At 41.4% G+C, this 22,673-nt stretch overlaps 1 protein-coding gene across 2 annotated transcripts; it reads left to right on the top strand.

Annotated features, from left to right (window-relative positions):
* The first annotated feature begins 135 nt into the window (after positions 1–135).
* CALM1 (calmodulin 1) lies at positions 136–19,087 on the top strand. 2 transcript variants are annotated; one of them, XM_039536266.1, is made up of 6 exons: positions 136–178; positions 11,889–11,919; positions 13,363–13,506; positions 17,070–17,176; positions 18,657–18,792; positions 19,059–19,087. In XM_039536266.1, exons 3-6 carry the CDS (start codon positions 13,437–13,439, stop codon positions 19,085–19,087), a joined length of 342 nt encoding a protein of 113 aa, XP_039392200.1. In that variant the 5' UTR covers positions 136–178; positions 11,889–11,919; positions 13,363–13,436. The 2 variants fall into 2 exon arrangements, with proteins under 2 accessions (XP_039392200.1, XP_039392199.1); XM_039536265.1 differs by lacking the exon at positions 136–178 and adding an exon at positions 7,799–8,002.
* The last annotated feature ends 3,586 nt before the right edge of the window (positions 19,088–22,673 follow it).

Here is a 22,673-nt window from a genome sequence, read left to right as displayed (position 1 = left end):
GGTCCGGTTCCTAGGTGGTGGTGGGGGGTGACCATGGCGTTCTGCCCCTGCCCCAAGCACCAGCTCCACACTCCCATTGGCTGGTTTTCAGCCAATGAGAGCTGGACCTGCTGCTGGCTGCTTCTGGGGCAGGAAGCCTTAGTACCCCTGCTGTGCTGCTGATTGGGAACTGCTTGAGGTAAGCCTGTGCTCCAATCCTGTACCCCAATCCCCTGCCCTAAGCCTCCTCCTGTACCCCAAACCCCTCATCTCTGGCTCCACCCTGACCCCTCCCACACCCCAACCCCCTGCCCAGAGCCCCCTCCACACCCTAAACCCTTCATTCCTGGCCCCACCCTACAGCCCTCACCCCAGCCCCCTGCCACACCCAAACTCTTCATCCCCAGTTCAGTTGGGTCACAGGCATCAACAATTTTCTTCAACTGGGTTGCTAGGAAAAAAGTTTTGAAACCACTAGTCTAGATCAAAGAACTTAACTTCCAGCATCACTAATTTAGAACACACACACATATAATGTAGTTCATCTCAGGCCTGTACAACAGTATGGCAGATTGGAGCATTTGCCTCATGGTTTCTTATCCCAAGAACTATTGATGTGGTTTTGTGCAAATTGTGATAGAAACACCTTATTTGTTAGAGATAGAGGGACAGATCCTCAGCTGGTGTGAATTGTCATAGCTCTATTGATTTCAGTGAAGGAAGCTGTGACAATTCACACTAGCTGAGGATTTGCTGCCCTAGAGATTACACTTCTAATTTAAAATTGGTATTCACTGAAATGTATATGCCATGTTGTTAGATGTTCTCTTATGTTCCTTAGCTTCTATGTTTATGTTAGCCCTTTTCTCTTATGTTTCTTAGCGTCTATGTTTATGTTAGCCCTTCCTCTCTACTTTTCAGAAAAGAATAGAACTCAGAGTTACTATAGAATTGGGACACAAGTTGAGGAGAGCAACAGGTCTGGCCACTGGGATCAATATCTGTGGATTTCTGATGCCTGTGTTGTTCACCTCCATGTCATGCCAATTAATTGAGTTCTGAATTGCTATCAAAGCATCACAAACAAGCACAATATGAAAATGCTTTTTCATTTATGTTTGTATGATATTGGGGCCTTTCACTCATGTACTATTACTTACACCTGCCATTATCCCCACTAAAGTCAGTGAGAGCTATAGCATCTATTTTTTCAGCAGAACTTATAGATCCAGCTGAATTTAATGATATCTCCCAATTTGGCCAGATGGGAATACTCAGATGAATAAGGATCACTTGTGTGAGAAATGAGTTGCAAAAAAATGCTAAAAAAAAACTTTTAAGGATTTCCACAGTTTAAAAAAAAAATACTCTCAGTTAACTTTTGAAGTTTTTTTCTTATTTCAGTGTTGATTAATGGAAACAGAAATGAGTAAGAAATAGAGTAGAACTAACTAATTACTCTTGCTCTGCAACTTGTTTTTGGAACTTTAAATTCTGAAATTATTTATCTGTCATTATTTACTAGGTTATTTTAAATTACAAACTGTTTAAAATGTCTTGCTAACAGCTACAATGGTTCAGCTTTTATAAATTGGTTACAGCACAAATTTGAAAGTACAAAGTAAACAAGTTTGCGGGCTCACTAAAGTTTCTGATGTGTTCTTGAGAGAGGAGATGACACAAAACTATCCTCAAAACGTAATTTGACAATCTTTTTTTGGTTGTTTATATGGTATCCATATACTATAATTTTGTGTGGTTCATAGCTACAAAAGTTAAAAACTAAAATTTTCAATAGTTGGAGTGAATGCTGTCTTATGCATCTTTTTATGTAAAATATTTTTAAATAGTCTGTGGTAAAACACTTAATTTTCTTTGACAGGTTTATTACTTATAATGGTTCTCAGGGAATCTGATCTGAATGAATTTAAGCTAACAGTAAAGTAGCCTGCCCTCTGAAATACCAAGTGTGTTTAACAGTGTTACCTTATGGAAATGTGAGATATATAGTTAATAACAAGATACAAATTCTGCCTTCCTCTGTTTGGTTTCTAAATTATAATATAATTAATACTATTTGGTATCCAGTCTCACCACCAAGAAGAAAAATGTAAATCAGCATTTAAAGAAATATGATTCAATAGCAGATTCACATGTTTGTAGCATTAATTGGTTTTTGATGGTTGTGAAGGCTGACTCTTGCATTATAAGCCCTTGTTTTCCATGCTTCTGGGAATTTTCGATACATGATCCCAGACATAAAGTGAGGGTTTTTTTTTTCTCAAGTTAGAGCAAAATCTGTTCACCCAATTTAACTGTAGAAGAGTAAAAAATATTTCTGTTCAAAAAGACTGTAACCCTAAACCTGTGAAAACGTATACATGTACTTAGCTGTGTGTATGTGAATATTTCTGTAACTGCCACATGCATATCTTTGGATTAGGGCCTTTCAGTGCTATTAGCATAAACAGTAAATCAAAAATGCCTGAGATTTACAAGATGAAACTTTCTAAGTAGTTAGTCCTCAGTGAGGTCAATTTACACAGCAATACACACAAACATACAATAATTTAAATTAAAAAATACAGTTTCAAGCAATTGACTAATCAGTTTTACACATGTGCACTCACTTTAGAATGTCTTATGGGACTAAATACTGCATAATAACAATCTTCATCAGTTTCTATTTACAAAACTTTGTGCTGTTATTTCCTTGTGAAGATCTATAATTGCACATACTTTTTCCTATGCAACAGTGTGGGTATACAGGGAAATAATCAGATATGAGTGTGTTAGGTTTAATTTCTTTTTTTTTAATCTTTTCCTTAACTTTAATGGGAATTGGGTGCCTAGATCTCTTAGCTTTGAAACTCTGAGCTGTATTCAATATTAAGAATGTAGTAATCCCAGCTATACTATCAGATATGTCCATGCAACTCCAGTTGACTTTAAAGGATGCTGAATGGTTTTCTCTTCAACAAATTCAAACCTAGTGTGTAAAAGTGCAACTTAATTGATATTAGTGAATTTACATTAGTGAATACAGGAGATAATTTGAATGCATGGCCCCAATCCCACAAACATTAATGCACATGGTTATCTTTGAGTATGTAAGTAGATCCATTGACTTCAGTAGGACAATTCATATGGTTAAAGTTCTATTCTATATAGGTTCTTATGCCATGCACATTGTCATAGTATCTGAGTGCCTTTCAGTAGTGAATTAAGCAACATGACTAACATCTGTCACATATTTGTTCCCTCACCGTCTCCCCAGGGGAAGTAGTGTGTGCAGTGGAATGTTTTGGTTTGGATTTTTAAAAATAATATATACTACGTTTTGCTAGATGCTTATGTTAGAGAAGGCAACATCAAAGAAAGGAGCCTTGCACTTAGAGCGGAAGGTGCTGAGGTTTGTGATGGTCCTTAGTTCCTGTGGGAGTCCATTCCACAGGCCTGGGCTACACTGGGGGAGAATTGATCTAAGATAGGCAACTTCAGCTATGAGAATAGCATAGCTGAAGTCAACGTATCTCAGATCGACTTAGAATTACTTACTTCGTGTCCTCGTGGCGCAGGATAAACGGCCGCTCCCCCGTCGACTTTGCTTCCGCCTCTTGCTGAGCTGGAGTTCAGCAGTCAATGGGAGAGCATTCAGGGATTGATTTATCGTGTGTAGTGTAGACATGATAAATTGATCCTCAATAGATCGATCACTACCCGCCAATCTGGCGGGTAGTGTAGACATACTCACAGTCTTGGCCCAGTCCTTGAGAAAGTAGTCTTCACAGGAGCAGATCTAAAATTGTAATCTTATTGTTATAGTAAGTCAATTTTAAATAATATTATAGGAAATAGTATAGATTCAGAATTGTCTGTTACAATGACTAGTATAGCTACAGTAATAGTTTGCTAATATTACAAATTAAACCTTTTTAATCAGCAAAAGTATTAGATAATTAAATCATGTAGTAATAATAATTTAAAACAGCAAACATTGCCCAGTCATAAACAGTTTATTCATTATAACAGTCATGGCCTACCTTACTGTCCAGAGCAAAAAAACTAATAGCCGTGGGGTACTAAGTTATATAGTTCTAGCACAAACATTGCCTGACTTACTGACTCAATCCAGCTCCCATTGCAGGCAATGGAAAGACTCCCTTTGGCTTCCATTGGAGTTGGATCAGTTTATATGCAAGATCTTGGGCAAGTCATTTGAGCTTCTTGTATGTTAGTCAAACTAGGGAATAATCCTGCATTCCTTGCATGCCCAAACTCTCAGAGTAAGTTTTAGATGCACAAGGAATACAGGATCAAGACTTAGTTGTACACTAGCTGTACAATCGGGTAAAAGCAAATTTGCAAGGACTAGACAGATGTTAGGGCTTAGAGTAGTTTTTCCTACACTAAATAAGTGTCATCTCCCACTCCAAAAAATATAACACATAATATAGCATGGAAAATGCTAATAATATCAAAGTAACAAAATTATTAATATTCTGCTTTGTTTACATTTATCATTGCCAGGATGAAATAACATGCCAATTTAGGAAATATGTATTTCCATTTAGTAAGAACGTTATTTTGAGGCATTAACATTGAAAGATTTTCAAATACAGAATCATGCAATTTTGCAGAAACTATTACAGATCAGAACTGACTCTTGATTATCAAAATTGAAGCTATTCTATCCTAAAGTAAAATGAGACACCTGTATTAAAAATACACAAATGGAACTTTATTTTTAAAATGCTATTTTATTATAAACTGGTATATATAACATACATATTTAGTATAAGCAGCCATGAACAAGGTAAAGATTTAAAAAAGTAAATTTATTAAATGAATTATGCATAAATATACAATAATCCTTCCTCTCCAAGCCTTTTTATTTATTCTTTGGCAGGTGAGTATTTCTTTTAGTAGTATTTTACTATAGCATTTCTGAATTTCTTCACAGAAGTACTAAACATTATCATATTAATATTCTTTGAGATTATTTTCATTGTCTAATTCCATATATTCCACACACATTCCCTGATCGATGTGTACACCTCACTCCCATCACTTTTAATGGAGCTAAGTTTTTACGTCAATGGAGAACATACGTGCACATAAAAGGAAACTTTCAGATATGGGACTAAAGTTAGGCATCTACATTTATATTTAGGCAAATACACACATAGCCGGACTTTCAGAGATCTTAAGCATATCCTGCAGCTATTAATTTCAAGCTCCCACATTTCAAAATTTTTGCCAAAAACTGCAGGATTGGACTTAATATTTGATGTCAGAGGATAATCATGCAAATCCCTTAATCCAATATTTGAGTATGATTCTTGATTCAATAAATGAGAACTTTACCTGAGTAAGGACAGTATTTGTACATTAACATTCTTCTTTCAGGTTTCAGAGTAGCAGCCGTGTTAGTCTGTATCCGCAAAAAAACCAGGAATACTTGTGGCACCTTAAAGACTAACAAATTTATTTTAGCATGAGCGAGCTGCAGCTCACGAAAGCTCATGCTAAAATAAATTTGTTAGTCTTTAAGGTGCCACAAGTACTCCTGTTTTTTTTGTATTCTTCTTTCAGACATCCTACAAGACTCATATATATCCAAGACTCACTTATTCAAGCAAAATATTTTCCAGCAGCCCAGGCCAATTGAAGATTCTGCTATGTATTATAGGAAGAATAAGGAAATAATAGCTTAAAATTGTTGCTCTAGATTTGTAAACAAAAGATTAGTGTTCATGTTTTTCCTCTGCAAGAAATAAAACGTTAGTGATTAGTAGTAAAAACATATTCTGCAGCTTAAGTGAAACCACCCACTATTTGTGGAATCTTTAGTTGCAAATGACTTTTGACACTATTTCCTATACTGCACCTTACAGGAATGTTATTAAAGTTTTGGGACCAAAATGTGACATATTAAATAGCTACTGTTGAATCTGTTGGGGAAAGTCTTCAAGCTCGTAAATATCTAAAGATTGTGTGTGCAAATCTACTGTTCCATTACATTAATAGATAACAAAAATGTGTTGTTAAACAGCCTGTTTTTGCCTTTATTTAAAACATTAGAAGTAAATGAGGTTTTTCAAAAAGAAAAGCAAAAATCAATAGGGAAAAATTGTATTTTAAGGCTTTTAGGAAGATATTACAAACAAATCAGAATTGAGACACTTATTGGAAGTATCGGACAGTCTCCTTTTAAAAGTTGGGCCCAAACCTCAGATATAAAATCTTGAGCTATGAGAATGAATTCAAATCCAGAGGGTACCTTTTAATTAATGGAACCAACATCCTAATTTAGATCAATCTCTATCTACTCTTAAGACTCCATACAGGTGCAGAATACATAGTGTGAATGCATATAAAATATGCATTATACCACATTAGGAAACAAACCACAAAAAATAGATGTAGGGCTAGTGCAGAGAAGCCATGCACTTTGGAATCAGGACATGACAGAATGGTGATGCCTCTTGTCTGTAGTACGTTTGGACCTTTGTAGGGCAGGGATCCTAGTGCTAAATCAGTAGTAGACAATCCAATTCTGGGTCAGGACTTTATTGTGATCTAGTTGGGTTCTTGACAAAAAAAAATATTGTTTTGAAATAGGGTGACCAGATAGCAAGTGTGAAAAATCAGGACACAGGGTAAGGGGTAATAAGCACCTATATAAGAAAAGGCCCCAAGTATTGGGACTATCCCTATAAAATTGGGACATCTGGTTACTCTGTTTTGAAAAGAGGCAATCATAGACATGCCCACTCCCTGCCCCCCCGGTTTTACCTTCCACTTCAAACTCCAGGTACAGCTGACCCCTTTTCATCAAATATTCCTAAAAAGTTTGCTTGAGAAATGTAAATTTCTGTCTGGACAGTCAGCCCTCTCCCAAGTTCCCTTTTCCTGCACATTGGACAGAGGGGAGGGGAGTAGTGGCAGACAGCAGTAATGCTGTTTGTTTCTTGTTTTTTTTTAAATCCTATAATCCTCTCCACGTGTTAATTTTGGAGAGAAGGAGAGCGGGTAAAGCCTGTGAAGGAGGATCTTGAAGGTATGGTCTCAAGGGGGAAATCATTTTTCCCCTTATATACCACTTTGTGCTATTCAGTGCATTTCAAAGGTGACACAATTTTGCAGCTCTTTCCTTACCTGCTACACTTTGACTCAGTAGAGCACAGGTGAACAGATGGAAATGGCTAAAATCTAGGCATTGGCAAGTGTGTGCTCCCTGCCCCTCCTCCTCTCCACTAAACTATTGCAGTGGAGACTGGTGAGATTGGAAACGGGGATTAATAAAACAGCAGAGCACTAATTTACAGTATGGCACAAAGAAAGGGTTGAATGGGTGTCATATGAGCCCCTGTGAGCATCAAATAGGGGACTTCACAGTCTTCCCAGGATTGTGAAAACACTTTCACCTTCCTGACCATTCATTCTTTGCTGCCACCTGTATAATATGTCAAGTATGTGGCTCTTACCGCTGCTTCCATTGTGGGGCTTCTGATTGAGGGTTTGGGTAGCAAGGCACCTGCCATCCCCCAGGGTCCGCAGATGCCCGGGGCCCATCCTGGTGAAAGCTCATTCTATATCTGAGTTAAATCAGGGCAATCCATCCCTAACCACTGGTAAGCGTGTGCTGCACCCCTGGCAGGCAGCGTGCACTGCTGTCCCTGCACGGCGCCTGCTGGGGAGAGGGAAAGCCTGCCCCGCTTGCCAGCTGGGCTCGCAGAGCGGAGTGAGCCTGACGGGGCGGGGCTGAGCATGGGGGCAGGGCTGCCCGCTGCAGTCACTCTCACACAGGCAGAGGCTGGGAGGAGAGAGAGGGAGAGACGCTGCTCCGGCGGAGGGATACAGCCCTACATATATAGCAAGGAGGTGCAGGCTCACACCTACAGCATTTGTCAGGGGGGAGCCGCTCGGAGGAGGTAGCAGCCGCAGCAGCTCCTGCTCCTTTGCTTGAGCAGCCCGTGTAGCAGCAGCAGCAACCCAACCCAACCACTCCCACGCAATGGTAGGTAGCTGGCGTGCACCGGCTGGTGGGGTGACTTTGGAGCTGGCGGGGCCGAGGGGCCCGGACGCATCTGGATTTGCCATCGCAGTGGAGATGGCTGGCTTGGGACGAGCTGCTGCTGAGCTGCCTTGCCGTTGCGAGGGGCTGGGGCAGCCGCGTGGCGTTGGGTTTGGAGCCCGTCTTCCTCTGCTTGCCCACCCGCGGTGGGGAATCGGGTGGGAGTTAAGCGGGCTCAGCGGCTGCAGCCCCTCTTCCTCCTCCCGGGCCCTAGCAGCGGGGGCTGCCGATCTTCTCCCCGCACCCCGCCCATGTGAGGCGAGGCGAGGCTGGGCAGCCGGGCAGAAGCCCGCAGACCCGCCTCCCCCCCCGGCTGCTTCCCTGCGCCGCGTGGCCGCTGTCTCTTGCATCGCGCAGCGATGGGACCTGCTGCCACTGCCTCTCCGCGCCCGGGCTGCTCGCTGGGGTGGGAGGGCGCCTCTCCCGCGGCGCGGCGGTGAGCTGGGGGCCGGGGCTGCCTAGGAAGCTGTCGCTCTCGTGGCTGCTGGCAGTGCCCGCCCCTTGCCAAGGGCTGGGGCCGGTCCCGCTGGGCGCCTGGGCGGGCTGGCTGGGATGGTGCCCCCGAGCCCGGAGCGGGCAGTGACTCTGCGCTGCAGTCCGGGGGGAGAGGAATGGCTGAGCCGCCGCCGCTAGGGCAGGAGGTGCGGGGCGCCCTGTGCCGCCGGCTACAGCGGCTGCTCTAGGGCTCTGCCCAGTGCCCCTGGATGGGAAGGGGCGGGTGCCGGACGTGGGTGTTCCCCTCCTTAGCGGGGCGGGGGACAGCAGGAGCTAGCGGGGCTTGGCTGGGGTGGGCGATGGCACCCCCGAGGCTCCCTGCTCCTCTCCCCGCTCGGGGTAGCAATAGGGTTCCCGCGGGGGGCACTAGGGATGAAGATAACAATCCCAATTTCAGCACCAGCTGCACTGCGCAGGGTGGCTGGGGTAGGGGAGGCCAGGACTCTGCGGCTGCTGCGCTCTTACCCCCCACTCCTTAAACGCAGTAACGCCAAAATCCTTCGCAGGCTGCATTACATCATGTCTCTTCCTCGCCAGCCCCCACGCCAGCCCCAGGAGGGTGAGACAGGGCCGCAGTGTGCGTCGTTTCCATTAGAAACTTTCCAGTTTCTGCCTGGGGTTAGTGGGAGGAGAGCAGCAGCTACAACACTGGAGCCTTTATCTTTCCGGAAGGGGCCTGGCTTCCTCACTGGAGACAGGACTCTGGATGCGCATGGGAACGGGTGGCTCCTGAGGAGTAGCTGCTTGGCTCCCTCAATGAGGAGTTTCAGGGGGAACTGGGAGCTGAAGAGGATGGGCAGGCGTCTGGAGCTGGCAGAGAGATTCCGCAGATGAATCACTCTCCTAACCAAAGGATGAAGAGGGGATATTGGACAATAGCGAGAGCAGCAGCTGCTTCTGCTTGGGGAGGGGGGAGCACTGCAGCAGTTGGTGGCTGCTGATCCCGTGGCTTGGTGTGCAGAGGTGCCTGTTGCGCTCTAAGAGAAGAGGTGCTCGCCTTACTTGGGTTTTCTTTCACACAGACCTGGATTTCTAACATCTGCGCTATCCATGTTCACTTTAAAAGTGCATCACTTGTGCATAGACTAGGCTGTGGGGTCTGCCTCTGTTCAGTCTGCTCTGAACATCGGGTTGCTGGATTGCAACCCTGGACTCTTAATGACACTGGGTTGAGAGATTCTCCCTTCCCTTCAGCTTTGGCTTCCCATAGGAGCTGTGAGAGCTGGGGTGCAGATTGCCAAATGTGATTGCGGGCTATGCTGGGTGTTCCCCACCACACCCCTTTCACTTCTCCCTTCCTGTTGGGGGAAGGCTGAGGTCACTGGGACAGGATTTTATGACTTGGCTGGGTGGGGTGATTTTTCTGGTGTTAGGTACCTTTGCCCTGGTAGCTAGGGTGATCAGACAGTGTTTGTGCCTGTTGCTTAGGAGGGTGAACTGGATGCTGTGCAAGGTCAGCTTTTAAAAGTAAACATAAATGCTGCTTGAAGACCAGAATATTGTCAGTTTCAAATTGGAGGGGCTTCAAACTGGTGCTGTGGATCTGAGTTTCTCTCTATTGAGGTGTGGCTCTATTTCCTGTTCTGCAGAGCATTGCTCGGATATGTCATGCTATGTAAATGACTTTTTCTGTTTCACTTAAAAGAGAATCTCTTTAGTGGGAGTAATACAGAGTGGGCCCTGGCCCACAAACCCTTTACAGTTATGTTTTAATATTCTTAAACACACACACAAACTACAGCTTAGTCCATATGAGGCTCCAATTAAATAATTCAGTAGAAATAATTTCTTCAATCACTATCCTTTTGTAAAATATCCATAAAAGTAGTCTAACTACAGATGGAAGTGCTTTGGGGTGTGTGTGTGTGTGTGTATACACACACACACACACACACACACACACACACACACACACAAACAACCTTTCAACCCTATCGTCCAGAGACCAACAAAGCGTGTAACAAATATACAGCTTATTTCACACTAGCATTTGATACAATTTCTTCATAAAAATAGCTACTTTACTGTAGCTAACTGCTCCTGACTTAAAATTATTGCTGTTTCCCAGGAGAAATTAGGAGCATCTTGGTATCCTTCCTAACTGATCAGTTAAACATTGTTATAATTTTATTTCTGAATTTGATGTAAAAATGATTTTATTAAAATAATAGAGTTAAAAGCACAGGGTGCTAGGAAACCAAATATGATTAATCTGGTACCACACCATCCTCTAAAAATACTGAAACCAATTAAGTGGGGTTTTTCCTTTCCCCTAAAGGAAGATAATACAGGTCTACACAGTTGTTAGAACATAAGAACGGCCATACTGGTTCAAACCAAAGGTCCATCTAGCCCAGTATCCTGTCTTCCAACAATGGCCAATGCCAGGTGGGAATGAGCAGAACAGGTAATCAACATGTGATCCGTCCCCTGTCGTTCATTCCCAGATTCTGACAAACGGAGACTAGGGACACCATCCCTGTCCATCCTGGCTAATAGCCATTGATGGATCTATCCTCCATGAACTTATCTAGTTCCTTTTTGAAACCTGTTATATATTGTTCTCTGAACATATGGGCTGGAGAAAGCTTCAAAGTGTGTTTTGTTTTGTTTTTTGAACCCCCCCACTCTCCTCTCCCCCCAAAAAAGCTAAGGATAAAATGTCTTGTGTTTGGTTCCGTTGTGGGCCCAACAAAACACAAATGCAGTTACCTGCTGATTTCAGATGTATCGGTGGTCTCACAACATGGTATTTAATTATTGTAAATGGCATGAATCTAACACGTAGCTTAATGAAGACCTTTCATTGCATGGTGACTGCTACCTAATGGAGCTGTTACTTTAGCTAAATGGCATAACAAATGAGATGCTGACAGAAAAGCATGTAATTCTAAGAACATGGCGGAAGTCCAGATCTTGCAATCATGGTACTATCCTATCACAAGCTAAAAAACTGTGCTAAGTCAATATTGTGATGGATTATCTCCAGGAAACACTTTGGGTCATGTTGAATCACTAGGGGATTTCTGCTTTGTGCCTTAAACTTGGCCGTATTGGATTTCTCCATAAACTTGATTGGCTATGGAATTCTTAACTAGTCCTAGAATGTGTAGTGTCTCTTTGCAGCATTAGCTATTCCACTGAGTCTTAGCTGTTGCTGCACTCTATTGGTGGGTGAAATCATTCTTCTGTGTATTGAGTACTCTTGGATTTCTGGGGTTGAAAGGTGCTGTATAAATGTAAACTTCCTTACAAAGTTTTTGTATTGCATCTCATGGCTTGACAGAGCTATAGGAAAACAGTTTTCTAAAATAACTTTCTACTCTTCATGTAGGCTGATCAGCTGACTGAAGAACAGATTGCTGGTAAGTATCCCAATTAAGAAAATTTGTGAGCCAAAGGAAACTAGTGAGCCAAAAGAAAGAATTGGTGAGCCAAAGGAGAGCCAACATCTCCTTTGAATGTTGGAAAATATCTCTAAAATACTGCTGGATATTCTCTCCTGAGCTTGAATATCAGTCGACAAGCAATATAGGCAATCTTCATTAAGTCTCTAAAAGTTCTGGTACGTAATTGCTCTTCCCTCTTATTTCATTTGAGAAATTTGTATTTTAAAGAAGCTGAAGGAATGCTTCTTTGGATAATTAAGGCCCAGCATCTAGGTCTGGTGTGACTTTTAAAAACAAATCTTATAGAAATATTTAAAATCCAGTTAATTCAAAACAGAGCTAAATAATCACTTCCAAAGTTTGGAGTCCAAACATTGCAACAGTAGACTCTTTCCTGAGATTGCAAGTGAAACTGAACCATGTGCACCCCATTTTACTTGCCACCATTTGCTTTCACAAGCCAAATCTTTAAAACTTTGTATTCTCTCTTGTGTTGGCAACATATGTAAGGAAACTTTTTTTTTCCCTTTTAAATCATCTCTAATCTAACACTGCCTTTCTAAATTAGAGGAAATGGTTAAGAGGGTAAAACATTGGGTCTAAACCAGGGGTCGGCAACCTTTCAGAAGTGGCGTGTCGAGTCTTCATTTATTCACTCTGATTTAAGGTTTTGCTTGCCAGTAATACATTTTAACCTTTTTAGAAGGTTTCTTTCTATAAGTCTGTAATATATAACTAAACTATTGTTGTATGTAAAGTAAATAAGGTTTTTAAAATGTTTAAGAAGCTTCATTTAAAATTAAATTAAAATGCAGAGCCCCCCGGACCAGTGGCCAGGACCCACGCAGTGTGAGTGCCACTGAAAATCAGCTTGCATGCTGCCTTTGGCCCACGTGCCATAGGTTGCCTACCCCTGGTCTAAACTTATTTGTTGCTCACTATTATGTTAGTAAATCAAAAATAACTGATAAATGAAAAGGTTCTCTGTCAGGGATGTCTGGCTAACTCCCTTGTTTCTCTAATCTTTGATCAGAGTATTGTCCACAAACTATTTGAAACACTGGGTTCTTCATTACTCACTCCCCCACAAATAAGTGCTGTTGATGAGAAATGGACTTGACCCAACTGGGTAACTCGTAAACAGGGTAGCATACTTATCCAAAACTCGCACAGCCTGATGTAACCTACAAGCTAGGGAGTGTGGTTAGAGGGCAGTGGCTTGCACATGTGATACATTTTTCAGAAAACACAAGTCTAAAGTATTAAAACACTAGTCTTCTAGTACAGACTGCAGACAAAGTGCATTTTTAAATCCTATGGCATGGATGTTGGGATCAATCTTCTGTCACTAAACGTATTATTTTGGTACTGTTTGGTGGTGGTTATAGTATTTAATAATGGGGCTGTTTCTGTCTTCAGAGTTCAAGGAAGCTTTCTCCCTATTTGACAAAGATGGTGATGGCACCATCACAACAAAAGAGCTTGGGACTGTCATGAGGTCATTGGGTCAAAACCCAACAGAAGCAGAATTACAGGATATGATCAACGAGGTAGATGCTGATGGTAAGTGTGGGGAAGATGCAGTTGGCAGTGTTTTACTCATGGTGAGTGTGCACACCCTACAAGCTTGGGTTTGAGCTGGGTAATACAGCCTCTCAAGTCCCCCTCTTTCCTTTGATAGTAATCCATTAAAATTTGGTCAAAAGCAGTGTAGGGTTTGGTTTTTTTAACTGTTCTCTACATAAAGCAACCATTTGATTTCATATTAAACTTAGTTGTTACCATTAACTACACCAGTAGATATGTAAATATGGGATAGTCAGAGTCAAAATATAATACTGATAAGGGCTTCTGCATCTGTGTCCCGCTCACGGCTTCTATCCCAGGGTTCAGTTTCCTTCTGCATTACTTGGTGGTGGTTTTTTTTTCCACCTCTTCAATTGCTGCAAACTACAGTTCACTGGAGTACCAAGTAGCTTTTCCATATCTGTTCAGTGACCCATCCCATACTGGTCTCAGTGGCTAACCTAATCTTAATTTATTTTATATATTTTAATCCATTGTATTGGCCATGTATTAAAAACTGACTTTTCTTCTCTTAAACTGGGTTAGGAATTAAGAATAAAACCTGGAGATAGGCTTTGTTTATTAGACGGATAGGAAGTTGTCTCACAAAAGGGGGGAAGCCTTCTCTTAGAGATTGACTTGGGTAAATGGATGCCAGAAAGGGTAACACCAGAATTGTGTTCAAAGCTTGCTTCAGATTCATGGATATGCAAAGGGAAGGTGCTTCATACTGGCTCTGTCATGGGAGGAAAATTTTAACTACAATGGTATTAACAGTATATTAGCAAATTCTTAGTGCCTCTGATAAGAGTATAAAGTGTATTGAAAGAGGAAGTGACTATTTGACCTTTGTGAAGAGACTCAAAATCAAAACCAAAACTACTTGTGAAGTGCAGGATACAATTACTTGCAAATTGCTTAGGGCACAAGTGTCCAGGAACCGCCTTCCATTTTTGGTTGCTGAGGCAATACTCTTGTAGTATAATTTATTAGTGACTTGTCTGATTCTTCTACTAAGTGTCATGAAATCTAGCCTGAAAATTGAATGAGTCTGAATCTCAGGGCTCCAATATAGTGAGCATATGCAATCCTTTTTATTAAATTTAACTTGTGCTACTACTTGTAGTAGGATGATGTGCTATAACCCCCTGCATTGGACACTTCTTTAAAGTAAATTCCAAGCTTTTATCTTTTTGGGGTGGCAATCAAATTAATTGACAGATTGTGCCAACCATTAAGAATCTTCCAAGAACTGAAAATAGGTAACTTTTCTTCTGTGACTTAAAAGTAAGCTTCAAAATCAATATAGCTGTGTACACACTATTGGCCCTCTAAAGGAATTACTGGACACTTTAAAAAAAAAAAAAAAAGAAAAGAAAAAAAAAACACCTAGATTGGAAACGGTTAAAACAGCAACAAAGCTAATAAAACATGAGTGCAAACCTTGATCTAATAGATGTGCCACAGTAGGATGGCTTGACACAAGACTCTGAGTACCAACATTGGGGCAGACTGAGGAAATGGGGCACAAACCCCAAATTGGTTGTGAGTTCTATATGTAGATTTCACCAACCAGTTATCAAGTGTAAACTTCTCAGGCATTAGAACAGCCTTAACATGTAGTCACAGATAGTCGCCTTGGGTACTTCCATCTGTCTGGCCACCCAGGTAAGCTTGTGATAGATGGTTCTTTACACCAAAGATCACAGCAATATTCAGGTTACTCCCATTCCCAAATGACCAGTCATTTACCTCAGGTCAGTTGCACCTTAGATCTCACACCAAAGACAGTGCTTGTAACAAATCCTATAATAAACTATCCTAAAGACTTATTAATAAGGAAATGAGTTATTTACAAGGTTAAGGCATGCATGCACACTCAAATGAGTTCCAATTTTGTTTCAAAAAATAAAAAGCTGTAATAAGCAAGCTCTATTTGTCCTTGAGAGCTAACCCAGGCTAAACCTTGGGGATCTTTTGCTTATGCTTAGTAATCCTTGTCCCTCAGAGTCCAAACAACATAGAGATACAGTTCCTCCTTGTTAGGGATTTTTATTCCCTTTCCTCTTGTGCTTTGAGCTGCAAACTTCTCTGATGGAAAAAATTCTCCCTGCAGCTCCTCATGATCAACAAAAGTTGTGCAAGTGAGCAATCAACTAAGTCGCTTGTCCTCTTAGACACCAGATGAACTATTGTAGAATATATCAATGGTCCTTGCTTGTCGGGCATGATAAACACCTTCACATTTCACAGTAGCTAATGTTTCTCTCCTGTCTGGTGACTTGTTCAGTTAGATGCTCACGATGCAAATGCTCAAATATTGCCTTATAATATGAGATACAGATGTTTTAAGAGAGATTAGACTTCATTGAATGCTTTTAAATTGCTGCACGCATTAGAAACATTTGCTTTTTGTTTACTCTAATACCTATTTTAACAATACTGACACACATGAACCAGACTGATCTCACCTAGCCATTTGTCAATATTCCAGTGAGGCATGGGGACTTTGCATGAGTTGGCACCTGTTTTGCCAGCATCACAAGGCATGTCTCTGGTCACATTAAGCCACTTTTAACAGTAAATGGACATGGTCAAAATATAGCCCCAAAAACAAGATGTAGCCTCTACTGGACTTCAGATAGGCTGTTTGCTCTTTACTACACACCTTCTCAATTGCCTTTAATTGATAGCATTCCCTAGTATTCTGAGGTGTTAGGGATTTCCTGTCAATAGGAAAAGATGCCGTAATACGGGAAAAGATGGGGTGGGGTGATGACTCTGCAGTGGCAGAGGAATACTTATTAGGCCATGTAGGTCTGGATTTTTGAGAGGTGCTGAAAAATTGCAGTTTACCCAGATGCTCGTCACCTCTCAAAATCAGGTCCCTAAGGTCCACAGTTTCCAGAAGATTGATTGTAAGCTTGTTTCTAATTATAAGTAAGCATATATTATAATACTTTAAACAATGTGAACCACACAGTTAAAGTCTTTGTATTGATTGCTGCTAAACATCCACTCTAGAATCTTTTTTTCCTTCTGGAGATCCAGATGCAATCTACCCCAGCAGATTAGGGTTTTAGCTCAATTGTCACTCTTATTCACTTCTTGGTCTTCAAAGTGAATATAAATGCATACACTGTCTGCAACTCAAAGTATCAGACTGAGTCTCATTAACACAATCCTCATCTAACATGGCACAGTAGGAGCAGACTCTTAATTACCTAGGATGGTGAACTGATGAATTCTGGGGTGTGTAGGTCTGGAGAGGAAGTAGCAGTCCATTCAATAGTCCTCATTACTGCCATAGTTTTAGTGGTTGCTTGAGCATTCTAGAGCTAAAAATGCTATATTAACAATTTAGGGGAAGAGACTGACTTAAGGGTGACGACTTACAAAGTTCTTGGAAGCCTCTATGGTTTTAGTATAAAAGTGGAAGGTAGCTTTTAAATACTTGATCAGTCATATGAGACTTGTCCCTTCCTAACTCTAAAGCTAGCTTTGGTATCAAGGAAATGATGGGACTCCTAAAGTACAGATCAATTTCTGTGTTTTTTAAGGCAATGGTACTATCGATTTCCCTGAGTTCTTGACCATGATGGCCAGAAAAATGAAGGACACTGACAGTGAGGAAGAAATCCGTGAGGCATTCCGAGTCTTTGACAAGGTACTGCTAGAATCCAAAGCTGCAGACAGACTTTTTGAACAGTTTTTAATGACGAGCATCTTTCTCCCAGAATTGCCCTGTGCTTGCCTGGAAGGTGGGTATAAGCCCTTCTACCAGCAGCAGGAGGAAAACTTATTTTTGATATTATAGAGTAGGCTTGCTGAAACTGCTCCCCCAGGATGATGGGGGGTGGGTGTCAGACTCTTTCTTGCCGGAATCCCTGGTAGGCCTTCTCTCAGGAAATTGGAGTGATTAGACTTGTTACCTATTTCAGTATCAAAGGTGTCTCCACTTCCCCCAGCCTCATGACATAAGCAAAGTACCTGAACACAGGTGCAGAGGGCTTTGCACACCTGTATGAAGACTTTTCATAAAGTTGAGATCACCTGTTCAACTTGTAATATGCATGAGGAGGTGAAGTTTAATAGCCTCTGTGTTCAGGTTGTTGGGTTTGAGGCTGCTTATGGGAAGCTTGTTATCAGAAGCAGAGCCTCTCCATTTTTCTCAAAGGACAGACATGAGCACAAAAACATCCTCTTCCCTCTACTTGACAGAGTTTTTTCCCCCCCTTTGATTGTGTAAGATAACTATCTTAACATCTTTACAGATATCTTCACGTCACTAGACTTAACAGCACAGCCTTAAAGTGGCCATAGCTATTAAACTAGGTAATTACCTAAACCCAGATCTAGAACAGTTTTTCTCCACTAGTGCAAGTAATGGGGACACTGGAGAAGGCTGGCTTCAAGTCCACTTCTGCTATTCTAGATTCTGTACTGTGGCTTGTGGGTGGAGTTGGGATCATTTCTCAATGTGCTTTGTGTACTCTAGATCTTATTGCCCAGGAAGCCTCTCTAGGCAAACCAGCAGTTGGTTGAGGATGTGATGCTACAAGAGGTCAACTTGCTGCTCTTTCCTTCCGTTGGCAGGAGGAATTAAGTTATTGAACACACTGGGCTGACATACTGAAATTTAAAGAAACCCAAATTGAAAGATAAATTACCATTCTGTTCTCCAGGGTACTGGAGACTTTCAGTAAGTGTCTGGAAACATTCAGAAATTCTAAGAACCACAACTCCAAACTAGTATATATGATTCAAATGTAGGTGTGTGCTTACCTGGGTGAAAGTCAAAGATGTGTATTGAGGCATACAAAGACCTAATCAGGTAAGGCTACTTACCTGGTCCAAATAAGTATAGCAGACTTCACTTTTGTTCTGGAACACGCAGTCCTCATGTAATGCCTCCATCCTCTATGCTTTAGAAGGCATGGCTATAACATTCTCTGTGGTTGGATAAGATACAGTGCACCAGGCCTTCAGGCTGGGTACTAGGTCACTGATGCATCAGGGCATCTGGGAGAATAAGTTCAAAGCCAATTACTGGAGACCTGAGTTTAATATAGAACAATCTCAGCTAGGCTTATGTTCCAGTCTTCTAAATTGTCATTTTCAACCCTGTGCAACTATCTTCCTCACAGGATGGCAATGGTTATATCAGTGCAGCAGAACTACGTCATGTTATGACAAACTTAGGAGAAAAGCTAACAGATGAAGAAGTAGATGAAATGATCAGAGAAGCAGATATCGATGGAGATGGACAAGTGAACTATGAAGGTAGAAAAAGATGCTCTTGTTCTGTTTGTGAAATCACTTATAAATTTAAGTAAAGCTTGCTGGGTGTTATATAAACTTGGTAATTTTTGAGTTTGAATTACTCTAACGATTCACTAAACTGTCTATATTATTGAGTGAAAAGACTTGATCAGAGCACTCTGTTTAGATGCACTGAAGGTTTATGCCAAGTGCAGTTAATAGACTTCCTTGTGAAGTTAAAATTACTTTGAAGATACAAAAAGTCATGGTGGTTTTTATATTTTCAGAATTCGTACAGATGATGACTGCAAAATGAAGACCTCCTTTCACCTTTTTCCCTCCTCTAGAAGAATCAAATTGAATCTTTTACTTACCTCTTGCAAAAAATGTTCATTTATTCATTCTGTTTCTGTATAGCAAAACTGAATGTCAAAATACCTTCTGTCCACAAACTGCATGTAATGGTTGGTGGTCCTGTCCCCAAAAGATCAAGTTAAACATCAGTTTTTACAATATAAGTAACTGTACTACCTTTTAAAAACTAAAAAAAAATAAAAAGGAAGCACTTAGTGAACTCCTCAAAAGTTCCATTTGCTAATGACTATTACACTGTTTGGGCTGGCCAGTTTTTCATGCATGCAGCTTGACAACTGAGCACAGTCAAACATTTGTATTTAATATAAAAAAAAAACCCCTAAAAAAATCCACAATTTTGTCCAACTGTGGATTCTAATTCAATTTGTAGTGTAAATTGTCATAGCTGGTTTACTTCAAAATTGGTTAATACCTCAGGATGGTATGCGGCAAAAATGGTCAAAGGATGCAAAATTGAGAGGAAAATGCCCTAAAGGTTGAATGGTTCTCCTGTATGTAGCATTGTGCTCCACAAAAGATGATCTTAACTATGGGTGGCATGTCTGTTATAATATTGGTTTAACATTGTCTGCATTGCACTATAGTGAAACGGGTGTCAGGCTGTTACCGTTCACAAAATTTTTAAAAGAAACCTTCACCAAGGGAGCATCTTTGGACTCTCTCCTATTTTTAAAACCTTCTGTACCATGACTTGGAGCTTGCAGAGTAGCCTGTGGACTTCAGCACAACTATCAACATCGCTGTTCAAGCTATTACAGTTTGTCCATTCCAAGTTGTAAATGCTAGGTTTTTTTTTTGTTTGTTTTCCAATAAAAGACCATTAACTTAAAGGTGGTGGTAAATGCTTTGTAAAGCTGACTTGTATATAAATTGAGACACTAAACCAAAAAAGCAGTAGGAAGGAAATGTTTTTATGAATGACTTGCTGCTAAATTATAATGCACATGTATGCAATAACTTATCCCATATCTCTTCTTCAAGATGGCAAGGACTGACCTTTTGTAACCCAAGACCTTTGCTATAAATAAATGAACTTGTGCTTGCCTTTCATATCATGACAATGTTAATTTAGTTGGTGTCAAACTAGTGTAATGCTGACTCTACAACTATCAGTGTAGACATAACACTTGATTTTTACTAAAATGGAGTGCTGTCAGCCTAAGTGCTAGCAATAGGAATGACATGCAGGTGTCATCTTTATTGAAATCTTTATTGAAATCTGTTTGAAAGCTTGGACAGCTCCATGGAGTCTAGGCTGTCTGACACTCAATTCCAAAACAAAACTGGGTGGACAGGGAGGAATTCAAGACTTAAGCTCCACAGAGGGGAAAGGGCAAAAGAACACTTGGGTGCACTCCAGTAAGCAAAGTGGGGGCCAAAGGAACTAGTACGATCTTTTTTTGGAAGCTGGAACTGCTGACTTCTCAGATATTGCCACATCAATTTCACATGTCAAAAACAAGTTGGCACTACCCCTGCTCTGCATGTAGCAACAGTTCTTAGTCATTTCAGTTCTGCAAAGTGACGTTCTCTATTCCTAAACTCCATTGTGCACAACTGTACAGCAGCCATATCTGCACTGTACCAAGCTTTTTGTCTGAGCTCAAAGAATGCTTTTAATATGACTACCTCCACTTTGGATGGCTTTTGTGTTGAGGGGGGGATATGGAGGCTTTGGATCCTTAATTGTAACTTAGTGTTTTCTCACGTACAGAGTTGGACTTGTAAATGTTAACTACAAATTCAAGGCATAGTAGGGTGGCAGTGCCATTCCTGGGAGAGACATGGGTTAGTATGTCAGTGTAGCTGTAGTTTTCCCCTATATTGAGTTGATACAGCCTGTCTAGAAATGTAGAACCAGGTGGCTGTTTCAGAGTACTAATCACTTACAATGTGTAAAGCCCTTGTGGGCTGAGAACTTGTGTAGTATCTCCCAACCACTAACGTGGAGTGGGTGGGGTACTTTATGAAAGAATGCATCTCTTCTGCTCTACTGTTACTCACATTAGGTGAGTTAACTTAAATGCTTGCTAGTAAAGAGACTTTAGCTCTGAGTAATATTTAACTTGATTAGAAACAAGTTTGGCAGTGCTGACATGCCCTGTATCTTGTTTGAGTGCAGCAGCATGTGTACACTGCAGCTGGGCATAAGCCTCCAACCATGGGTAGACAGGCTTGTGCTAGCTGGAGCCCTGCTAGCACACTAAAAATAGAAGTGCGCATATTGCGGTTAAGGCAGTACCTTGCGCTGTCAAGGCCGGCTGACCCCTGCTAGGTCTGAGCTCAGGTGGTAGCCTGAGTCTTTGCTGGAGCTGCAACACTAGTGCTTATTTTTAATATGCTAGCTTGAGCCTGGCTAGTGCAAATGTGTCTGCGTGGGCTGGGAGTGACAGGCTTCAATGCCACATCAACTTAGAATAAATTTCCTCTTTCTACAGCAAGCTGGATTTTAGCATTGCTATCCTATATGGTAGGAAACTTGGAGAAACAAAGTCAGTGTCCTCGTCACACATCTCACCTGTTCTCTTTTCAGAGCTGGCATAAGGTGAGGTGGCCAAACTTACTGCCTGATTTTTATTTTTTTTGTATAAATAGTCCATTAAACCATCTCTAATTGTTGCTTTAATTACGAAAGGCTGCGGAGAAAAAACAGAGGCCCTTTTGATGGTCATTAGTCACAGGACCCATTTGCTTTGTTGTTCCTTACAGTACTTCCTGCCAAGTGTTGCATTTTTACACCCTTTATGCAGCCTTACTGGGTCAGACCTAAGGTCCATCTAGCCCACTATCCTGTCTTCCAACAGTGACCAATGCCAGGTGTTATTCCCTCTGAAGCACAACAGGTAATCAAGTGATCCACCTCATATCACCTATTCCCAGCTTCTGGCAAACAGAGACTAGGGACACCAATCCTGTCCATCCTGGGTAATAGCCATTGATGGACCTATTCTCCATGAATTTACCTAGTTCCTTTTTGAACACTATTACAGTCTTGGCCTTCACAACATTCTCAGGCAAGGAGTTCCACAGGTTGATAGTGCACTGTGTGAAGAAATACTTTTGTTTTAAACCTGCTGCCTATTAATTTTATTTGGTGACTCTTCCTTCTTGTGTTATCAGAAGGAGCAAATAACACTTCCTTATTCCTAGCAACTCCAGTTGCTAGGAAAAGGCGGGTGTTAGTAAGGGGAGATTCGATCATTAGAAACGTAGATAGCTGGGTTTGTGATGACCAGGAGAACTGTATGGTGACTTGCCTGCCTGGTGTGAAGGTTGCGGATCTCTCGAGGCATCTAGACAGACTTATGTGTAGTGCTGGGGAGGAGCGGGTGGTCGTGGTACATGTAGGTACCAATGATATAGGGAAGGGTAGGAGAGATGTCCTGGAAGCCAAATTTAGGCTGCTAGGGAAGAGACTGAAATCCAGGACCTCTATGGTGGCGTTCTCAGAAATGCTCCCAGTTCCACACGCAGGGCCAGGTAGGCAGGCAGAGCTTTAGAGTCTCAATGCATGGATGAGACAATGG

The sequence above is a fragment of the Mauremys reevesii genome, linkage group 4 (assembly GCF_016161935.1).
Source record: "Mauremys reevesii isolate NIE-2019 linkage group 4, ASM1616193v1, whole genome shotgun sequence".
In the NCBI taxonomy this organism is placed as follows: domain Eukaryota; kingdom Metazoa; phylum Chordata; order Testudines; family Geoemydidae; genus Mauremys; species Mauremys reevesii.
The sequence above is the reverse complement of the archived record's forward strand: the minus strand, read 5'-3'. Positions and strand labels throughout refer to the sequence as shown.